Source organism: Panonychus citri, unplaced genomic scaffold (assembly GCF_014898815.1).
Source record: "Panonychus citri isolate SS breed McGregor unplaced genomic scaffold, ASM1489881v1 Contig00001, whole genome shotgun sequence".
NCBI lineage: Eukaryota > Metazoa > Arthropoda > Arachnida > Trombidiformes > Tetranychidae > Panonychus > Panonychus citri.
The window spans coordinates 946,368-957,085 of record NW_026515406.1 but is presented as its reverse complement, the minus strand read 5'-3'; the positions used below and the strand labels follow the sequence as shown (position 1 = coordinate 957,085).

The window sequence follows — 10,718 nt, the reverse complement described above, 5'->3', positions numbered from 1 at the left end:
CTCTATTCACTTAATTGTTTAATTGAAAATTTTTAAGTTTCCGTGTTTTCTGACCAATGTATTTTCGAAGTCTTTTTTGGTCAAACGGTACAACTGTTATGTGCATAAGGTTAGGAAGTCTAACCTTAGCTTTTCCACCCACGACCAATTTTGGTTAACATACTGAAAATTAAGAAAAAATTTTTTGGGTGAAACCCAAATTTCCCACGAGGAAAAAGTTGCCTCTCTCTTGCTCAGAGATTGTTAAGAGCATCATACTGAACTTGTTCAGTCAGAAAAGAAAGTAATTAGTAGTCATTGGTCAGAAAACACGAACTCTATTCACTTAATTGTTTAATTGAAATTTTTAAGTTTCCGTGTTTTCTGACCAATGTTTATTTTCGAAGTCTTTTTTGGTCAAACGGTACAACCGTTATGTGCATAAGGTTAGGAAGTCCCTTAGGCTTTTCCACCCACGACCAATTTTGGTTAACATACTGAAAATTAAGAAAAAAATTTTTTTGGGTGAAAACCCAAATTTCCCACCGAGGAAAAAAGTTGCCTCTCTCTTGCTCAGAGATTGTTAAGAGCATCATACTGAACTTGTTCAGTCAGAAAAAGAAAGTAATTAGTAGTCACATTGGTCAGAAAACACGAACTCTATTCACTTAATTGTTTAATTGAAAATTTTAAGTTTCCGTGTTTTCTGACCAATGTATTCGAAATCTTTTTTGGTCAAACGGTACAACCGTTATGTGCATAAGGTTAGGAAGTCTAACCTTGGCTTACCCACGACCAATTTTGGTTAACATACTGAAAATTAAGAAAAAATTTTTTTGGGTGAAAACCCAAATTTCCCACCGAGGAAAAAAGTTGCCTCTCTCTTGCTCAGAGATTGTTAAGAGCATCATACTGAACTTGTTCAGTCAGAAAAAGAAAGTAATTAGTAGTCACATTGGTCAGAAAACACGAATTCTATTATGGGATTGATACAATTAAAAACTTACATTCATCTGATGCTCTTTATTTTCTTTTCCCCTTCATTGCCCCGTACGTCATAGTTCATCCCTTCTTTCTCTTCCCCTTTTCTCTTTCATTTCTATCTAATCCTCTTATTAATCTAATTAACATTTTAATTTGGTCAATTTAACGCCCCTTTTTTTTCATTAATTAATAACTTTTGACCCTGACAACCTATGACATTGGTTCTATTTTTTGCGGGTGAAGATTTTTTAGCTCTTTCAGTTGATATTTTTGCTGTGTCTGTAGGTAGCCTAGTTTTTCCTTAATCTTCATGCGAAAAATCGTCAATCGTAATAATTGTTTGTGATAAAAGTAACAAGAAAAATGATCCATTAAACCAATAGTAACTAAATTAAATGATTAAAATTGATTGTAATCATTTGATTCATCATTAGTAATAATAACATCATTATCAATGAGGAGGAAAAATTAAATTGCAAACTTAATTATCTAGATAGTTACAATTACGAGTTGATAATTAATAATCAAACTATTGAATGTTAATTCAATTTAAATGTTGGGTGGTATCAATATGAATCTAATCAGTTAATCAATAGATCAGGTTAAACAATTTAATAATTATTTGGAGGCCCAATCAAACCTCAAGGATCAACTTAATCTGATTTTTGTTTGCCAACAATTAACTTTTTGTTTTGCACTTGATTCACGATTGATTTTCATAGGCACTTAATCAATAATTTGATCAACTAAATTTACATATAATCAATTAAATTTTTCAACAGTAACAGTGTAAAGTTAATCAAATTAAACAAGTTCAGGCCTCTTGTTTAATTAGGTTAATTGGTAGGTAAAAAATTGCCGCTTAATTGTGGAGATGTAATTAAATGTGAGGTAGCAAAAAGGGTAACAATTAGAAAATAGAATTAATTTCATTTGATTTAAATTAATTATCAAATTAAATTAGATTTCAAGACTACACATAGACACACAGTTCTTTGTAGGAACAGGAAGAAAATATCAGAATTGTTGATATTTTTCATGAGAAAAAAAGTTTTCTTAGCATCGAAAATATTATTTTCAATGTGATTATAATTTAGACACACAAATAGAAGGATAATTTCAGGGAAGATGAACAAGATGAACAAGATGATGATAAAGATGCAAGAATATTTTCAAAAGGTATTTATATATATAATATTATTTTCATTCTTTACATTATCACACCCAGGAAGTCCAACCTTCATACATGAGAGCTAAATTTTCCAGTTTCATTGACTCTTTGATAACATAATCAACTTGCTCTGAGATTGAGCTTCGGTTTACCGGATTAGGATCACGTCCATCGAGTTTCATTTTTACTCTTTTCCAAACATTAGTAGCATAGGTATTTCTTTCTAGGCCAATAATTTGCTTAACAGGTTGTTGTTTATGGTCACTTGATGGTCCAGCAATAGTTGTATCATCACCATTAACAATATCTTTATGATGATTGTTATTATTATTATTATTAAAATTATTGTTGTTGTTATAAGTTAACTGTAGTTGTTGTTGGTTTTGTTTGATTGGTGAGTTTAAATTTGATTGAGTTAAAAATTGTTTCCCTGAAAATGCTGCCAATGTAAAATCTTTCGATTCAAAATCTTTACCAACTAGATCAAGTAGTGTATCATAAACAGGATCAATTAACTTAATTACCAAATTCAACCGCTCCCTAATAGTGTCAATCGTCAATTCTGTACTATTATCATTATAATGCTGTTGTAACGATGTTAATGATAATGGGTCCGGTGAAACATTATTAGTCAGATTGTTAGCACTTAGTATATTGTTGGAGCCTGAGAGGAGGTTGACGGATGAAAGTTGTTCAAGTTCCTTAACCAGTTTGTAAATATTCTCGATGAATTTACGGTGAATCAGGTAATACTGATTAATGGGCCCATTATGTTTACTCTCAAGTCCCATTTCTCTTTCTTCTAATTTAGATAAAGCTCTAATTATATGTTTAATTTCAGCCAGAAGAGCGTTATGGTTATTTATGATGCTCTTCAATGGAACCAGCTATTAATTATCATTATGTTGATGACGAGAAAGAGGTAAGAAAATTGGAGAGAATTGATTTTAAAAGGAAAAGAAAGATCATTAGAAAAGGAAATTGATTAGAATTTAAAAAATGATTAAGCTAATTGTTACAATTATTTGATGAATTACTAATGAGTTTTTAAGAATTACCTTTTCATTGATTTGGGACCAAGAAGCGTGATCATTTATAAGACTTCGAGACGATGATGATGACGATTTGGTTGTATCACGAGAGGTAATTAGTGTTATATTTGATTCTTTTTCTGAATTTAATTCTTTCACTGATTGATCAGATTTGGTTATTAAAGATGGACAATTAGTTTCATTCTGAGATGATGCTGAAAGTGGTGGAAATTTTGAATATTCAGCCTCCTGAAGACAATTTGAAATGGTAATCAAAATTTTTGTTAAAGTTTCCTTTACATTGGTCCAGTTAAATCGAGTCTCGATAATACGAATTTTCAACATTGCTTCGGCATTTTCTCGTTCCATTTGGTACTTTGTAATAAACATTTCTTTCAGTATATTGATACGTCCACCGCCGTAAATGGACCAAGTATAACCTTCCTCGTGACCCAGGGTCCAATCAATTAGAGGATCGTAAAGAAAAGCTTCCAATAGGGTAAGTAAAGTCTCACGGCCTTTACGAAGTACTCTAAGTACATGTTCACATGAGATACGAAAGGTTCCTTCAACCCCGGTAAGACCAAAAGCGGAGACAATATTTTGGGTTAATCTACATGGGACTCGTTCAGGTACTCGAAGGGTTTTCCCTTTTTCAAAACAAATATTAAAATCAATATGAAAAACTTCACCGGTAGATAAATCAACCAACACATTATCAAGATGACGATCACCAAGACCAATAATATAACCAATCATACACATAACGGCATTTGATTGAGTAAAAGTTTGAGCAAGATGCCAATACTCAAAAGCGTTAGTTGATGCACACCACAATTCACGAGCAATTAAATTACTTGGTGTCTCAACCATTAGCTCTTTCAATATTTCAACAAGAACAGGTAACGACCATTCTGATCGATTAAGACTTGAAATTCCTTTGGCAACCAATTTACGTTGGAAAATTTCCGATGGTTTGTATGCATTATCGTTCAAAGGTTGAACGACAACCTTACTGTTATCGTCTTTGGGATTAATTGTTGCAGCGGCGGCGGTGGCAGTTCGATTGAGCATCCATCGTTTATAGAAACCATATAAGGCAGATCCTCCGTCAACCCATTGAATTAGACCCGATTTGGTTCCCAACGGGGTAACTGAGTAATGACGAGCTCGGAAAGAGGTCGATTTGTCGTTCTTATTGCTCGGGTATTTGGCAAACATTTTATTTACAATTGTTAAGAAATGCATGATTCGCTCATCGAGGTGTAAATCTTCATGTCCTTTGAACAGGTAAGTGTGTGTTTTACCATCGGAACCAAAGAATCCAATTTTCTTAGGCTTTGTTTTAGTGTGAAGGATAGTAACAGTTTTATGAACTTTTTCAATGGTTATCACGGTTCCGTCGGCACTGAAATTTGCCCCAGGCATTGGTATCACAGTTTTCTCCATATTGGCTAAAATGGGACTGATTGAACTCATGATGTGTTGAGATCGAGCTGAATTCCAGTTTGATGCTTTCTTTTGGAGTGACTGAAGAAGCTGCTGATAGATGAGTAAACTTTGCTGAGGTTTGGATGGATTGAGTGGAGTCTTCAGTAATTTGATTGTTGATACAATTGATTTGTTGAAACTTTTCTGAAACCAATTTTCATGGGGTGTTTCTGGTGCTTCATTGGTTATCATTTGAGTTTGTTCAAGAATATAAATAACGCGACGTAAAAAGACTCGATGTTTAGCGACGATAATTTTTCCTCTTCCTCTTTGGAGAGAGAAGGATTTTTGTACACTCTCGATATTTCATCTTCCAGAACTGTAACTTGTTTCTTCATAACCCCAAGGTGTCCCATTAGTGTACCAATCCAAAGTTCATCCCATAGGATGATAATCCGACGAAGCTCATGGATAAAGGTTTTCGTTTGTGAGATGAGTTCAGGATTTTGTTGGCCAAGAACATCGACCAATGCAGCGAAACAGTTTTGCATAACTGAAGTGTCTTTCTTTTCGTCTTCTTCGGCACCTTCATCGTCATCGAAATCACAAAGAACATTACAATCTTCTTGTTCTTCAAAGTTTTTACCCTGATTTTCAGTTATTTTTCCTTCAAAAAATATATCTTCACTGTTGCTTGTAAAAGAACCTGCAACCGCCGGGAAAACAATTAGATGAGGTGAATCTTTTCCAATGCGACAAAGTAGTTCAGAGATACTTTGACGGACATAAGGCTCAGGATGACCAAGCCTAGCAAACAATTGTAAGATGATTGATTTCCATGGACCAGTGGGAGTTGTTGAAAGTCCAGTTTCCAGGATATCTCGTAATTCGGATGCATGTTTAACAATTAAACGTAAAATACGTAAAGTTGCAGTAACATAAGAATCCTCAGTTCCAGCACCACAAAGATGAAGAAATTTGAAATAAGAATTGGCAGCAAGTTTGTAGAAAGCAAATGGACCTTCATTTGACGATTTAACTGAATCTATATCAAGTTTATCAGAATCTTCGGAGTCAATTAAACGTTTACCACAACGATAGCTCCAGGCACCTAAACTGAACCATGATTTTGGCATTTGTGGACAGTATTGAACACCTAATTGTAAAAGTTTCCCGCTGGTTAGGTCATTCATGTCAAAAATTTGATTATTACAATTAACTCCAAGGTTAATTGAGTTAACCAGTTCGTGAAGTTTACTATAACTGGTTGGGTCAATTTGTTCAAGAAGGGTTCCATCAATGGTCGAGTATTTAACAAGGGTCAACAAAAGTTTGGACAAAGATTCTTGAAAGTAGCTTAATGCTGGATCAGTGACCAGAACAAAGTTTGTCTCTATGCAGGATAATAAGGTATTACCCGCTTTCTTTGTGTGCCCAAGGGCATGTAATAGTTTTGATCCTTCAATCAGGAACTTTAATTTCTCAATTGCCGGATAATCGGGAGACAGATTAGTAGTGTCAAGGGCTAAGTTGAGATGAGTTTGTAAATGAGATGCAGATGAGGTGTCAATCAAATCGCTGACCAGTTGGTTGGAACTGTTTGTGTTTTGTATAATATTAGCTGATTTTGCAAATTTGACCAATAAATTTTGCGCCAATTTGAGGTTGTTTTGTTTTCGCGCGATTTTGGCTCCAGTAAAATTTAGACCATTAATTATCGCTCCAGAATCTGACATTAGGGAGTCAATATTTTTACACTTTTCTAACCAGCCAATAGCATGGACGAGAACGGAACAGTCCATTTTACGGAGATCATCTGATATTGATTGAGTCCACGGATTCCAATTATTGGTTTGAGATTTTGCTCGATGACGAAGATTGAACGCAACTTTGTGAACTGTCATCGATTTTTGGCAAATTGAAGATGGACTGACCAGAATGGGTGTCGTAAGGATTGATGATGTAGCCGAGCAAATTTGATCTAAGGTTTTAAGGTTCGCTACACGGTTACTCTCTTCATTGGCTATCGTCAGATTGATGACACTGGTTAGTTGAGATTGAGCTCGATGATAAACTGATTGAATATCCCATGAAAGAATATGTGGAAAACTGTATTCACATTTAGATGTATCTTCGAGTGTTTGCCAACTTGAGAGGTAGGAAAGGTCAAGATCACCTGAGAAGAAACTATTTTTCCGACGTTCGAGAACATTAGTTCGGGAAACTTTGAAACACGAAAGGGCTTCACTCCAAGATCCAAGACTTTGATGACATTCTAGAAGACGATTTTCAATAAAATCTTTGATCAATTTTTGTGACGAGTCCAGTTCTTTACCCTCAAGGCTGGTCAAGTAATTCTCATAATCAATTAATGCACTTTCGTACTTTCCTTGAGCCTCATCGACAACCCACTTTATCCATGAAAATCGTGTACCAAGCGTTTCTTTGGCCCAAATATATAATCCCGCTATTGCATCGCTTGCTTTCAACTCTATCAAAGCTTGAACCATAAGCGTTAAAATAAATTCAACTTCTTGATTCTGTGATTTAATGACCATCTCTTTTAACAATTCTTGACCATGGCGCCAAACGGAGGCAGGATCACCCGATTTGAGGGAGATTATCATTAATGACCTACGATTACGGTTCATCCATTCAACGCAAGTCGCTTTGTTGGTACGGAAAAAAGATTTGGCCAATTTGGGTGTAGTATAAAGCCGACTAGCATTACCTTCGTATGCGTTGTACATTAATTTGTCAAGATTTTCCATTAAAAGGATTAACATTCGTGTTTGAAGATATTCATGTCGATGAGGTGATTTCTTTGTTTCCACAGTATTTTGAACGGCTATTGCTTTCGTTTTAACGGCCATTTCTATTTTAGTAAATGTGTCTTGAGCTTTACCTAATGGTGTTCGTAATTTATTAACAATACAGTATTGAATACTTTGCCAACAAGCCCAGAAGATGAGAGCTGATTGATTGTTATCAAAAATATCTGCCAAAGATTGTGAATTAGCACCGAATCCACTTTGATCGTGATTATTGGCCTTAACATCGGTTAATTTGGGTATACCATTGGTTGAACTTGTTTGACATAAACGTTGAAGCCATCTTTCATCTTCGAGGGTTGGATTTTCAAGGAGAAATGTAAGAACAGTTCTAAAACAATTTGAAGAAAATTCCGAATTAGGTTCACTTTTCATAAGGGCCATTTTAGCGATCCTCAGGTCGTCAGGTATTAGATAATCGTATCTATTTAGTTGAATCCTTTTCATTGAACCAGAATAACAAGAGAAACAGTTAACTGGTAGGGCTGCATAAAGATCGAGAAAACTTGAGACAATTTTACTCTCAATACGACCGATGTTAAAGAGACATGATTGTCGGACAACTTTGAGTAAATCGGCACTAAGTAGTCGTTCATTTGATCGGAGTAGTAGTTTCATTGAATCACATGCAATTAAACATAACCTGGAATCTTTGGCAAACAGGTAAAGAGAAACGGCTGATATAAGGCTGGTAAATTCTTGAGATTGAATTAAACGGGAAAGGTGACAAGTACTACTCTTTAAAATTTTGTAGAACCAATTTAAACATAATTTTTTAGTCTCTCGTTGAATTTTGGGTTTAGAAAGAATTGAGGTTAGAATGTTTTGAATCTTGGCAAAATGTTTTGTGGTGTGAGATGTAATTGATGTGGTGAAAGCGGACGAAGGTGAAGTACCAAAGAGAACTGAGATTCCACTTGTATCGGTAATTAGATTACTATTTGAGATGAAATGATTGTGTAAACTACAATGAGAATGTAGAATATACAAAATGTTATGTTGTACTCGTGGTGATTTCTCAATCAATGTCTCATTGGTAGGATCAATGTAACTCGTTAACAGGTCAAAAAAGGTTGGCCGTAAAGCCCACATTCCGATTATTGAATTTTTAGCATTACCAATCTCAGTTAACGATATTAATATTGATTCAATGATAATTTCCGATTTCTCAAAATCATATGTTACTTTATATTCATTCCAGTTTTTACTATCATCATCGTCGTCGGGTAAGGTGATCTCTCGACCAGTTAAACATGAATAAGCTGAGAAAAGGTCACACAGGAATGAGCCATAAGTTTCTTTAAGAAGAGGAACATTTTTCAAGCCAAGTAATGAATGGTGAAGATCAAAAAGTGCAACTTGAATTGGACGTGAAGGCATAAACCGTAATCTTTGACAATTAGATTGTGGTTTAAGAAGATTAGAAATAAATTCAATTGGTAGGTTTCCATTTAGTGCTCGGACAATCTTGGTAATTAATTGAAGTGTGGTCAAAATGTAGGCATCGTTTACATCAATCATATTCTGGTGGATGGAGTAAATGTAAGGTATAATTTGTGATGAACATTCTTGGATCAGTTCAACTCTAGAGTTGGCCATAATGTCCAAGATGAAAAGGGCACATTCATTGGTGGAGACAATTAAAGATTCAAACATAGTAAATTTCATGGTTTGCTCGACAGAAGTAAGAATTGTTTGTAATGAGTCCACAATAAACTCCCATGTGATCCTATTATTGCGTAATGGTGATGCATATTCATCGAGACTTTTGAGAACCGTAATGTAGACCCGAACCAGTGAGGCCATTTTGTTTAGGGTAAAACTTGATTGGGATAAATCTTTTGATGGACTTTCAATGGGAGAAGAAGGTGAAGATTCTTTTTCATCGGAAGAACGTTTGATATCGGGTAAATTTTCGATGTTTGCATGATTTTCCAATAATCTTTTGTAAAAAACATCAAAGTCTTCAAGAAATTGTCCCAACAGGTCAAGAGAAAAGTCAAAATCATTAATCCAAAAGCTATTGAATGAGATGAAAGCCTTAGCTAAATTAGCTGCAATCGCTGGTGACTGAGAAGAGTCCAAATGCCAACCGATTAAAATGTCAACAATATCACGAAAATGAATTTGTAAAACATTGGAAAAATTATCGGCAGTAGCCAGAAAAATATCAGTAATTCCAAGTAAAATTTCAGCGGTTTGAGCTTCTTCAAGAGCTTTTTTAATCTTTACCATCAGCCCGGGCATATTTTCAGGTAAAGCATTGCAATTGGTTTCGATGATTTTAACCAACGATCGTAATAATACCAATCTAGTCTCATCTGGAACTGCTGATGAATTGTACAATTCAAATATCCAATTGAAAAGATCTTTACAATGGTAATTTAGAGATACAGCGAATGTTGATAGGCAAACAATTATCTCTTCAATTATATCAGGGAAAAGTTTTGTGGTCAAAACACGAGCCAAAACTCTGGTTACATCATCAATTATACGTCCAGGTTTCTCATAAATTGCTCGATTAAACTGTGATCCCTCAAATAGTTTAGTTAATTCTCTCAGGTAGACAGGCCATTGCCTTTTCTCCCCTGATTCAAATTGTCTAAGAATTCCACGTAGAACAACCCTAGAGAAAAAAGAAAAGAAAGATAATAAACCAAGAAAAGAAATTACAATTAATGTAAAGGAAAGAAAAAGAATATAATTACACCAAATGAAGACTCTTACCTTTGATATGACATGTTGTAAGTATTTTATGAAGCAGGAATCGGAGACACCCGATAAAATCATCTTAAGCAATGGTGCAAGTCATCAAAAGGTTATTAGTTAATCTAGAGGGTTTAATTGGTAATTTAGAACAGAATAAAAAGAAAAACAGAGAATAAAGTAAAGCAAAAAAGAAAAGAGAATAGAAAAAAAAGCAAATTTAGAAAATAGAGAAAGTGAAATAGCAGAAAGGGAAAGAGAGAGAAAAAGAAAGAGCAAAAAAATGAAAACAACTTGTTCCAATTGGAATTAACCAGTAACCAGATTAATCTATTGTTCTTTTTTCAGGTCAATTATCTCGCAAGAGCACAAAACAGATTCAGTGTAGAAAAAGGTCCCAATCAAACAATCAGCAAGATTATTAATAATCACTTTTAATCCAATGAAAAAATAAATTAATTATCAAAGAAACAAAATTGAATTTAATTTTTTCAATTCTCCAAGTTGATGTTTGAATTCGAGTTAATAATCGATTTTCATAGAATCGATTATCGAAAAAAACACGTGAATGTTAATTAGGGAATC

The 10,718-nt window shown here is 34.4% G+C and overlaps 1 protein-coding gene across 1 annotated transcript; it reads right to left on the bottom strand.

Moving 5' to 3' along the window:
- Positions 1 to 2,128: 2,128 nt before the first annotated feature.
- Positions 2,129 to 10,640, bottom strand: LOC128385678 (serine/threonine-protein kinase SMG1-like). The gene is given in 4 exon segments (XM_053344933.1): positions 2,129 to 3,021; positions 3,193 to 4,910; positions 4,913 to 10,053; positions 10,155 to 10,640. Coding segments are annotated over 4 exon segments (7,713 nt in total). The 5' UTR covers positions 10,169 to 10,640; the 3' UTR covers positions 2,129 to 2,181.
- Positions 10,641 to 10,718: the final 78 nt, after the last annotated feature.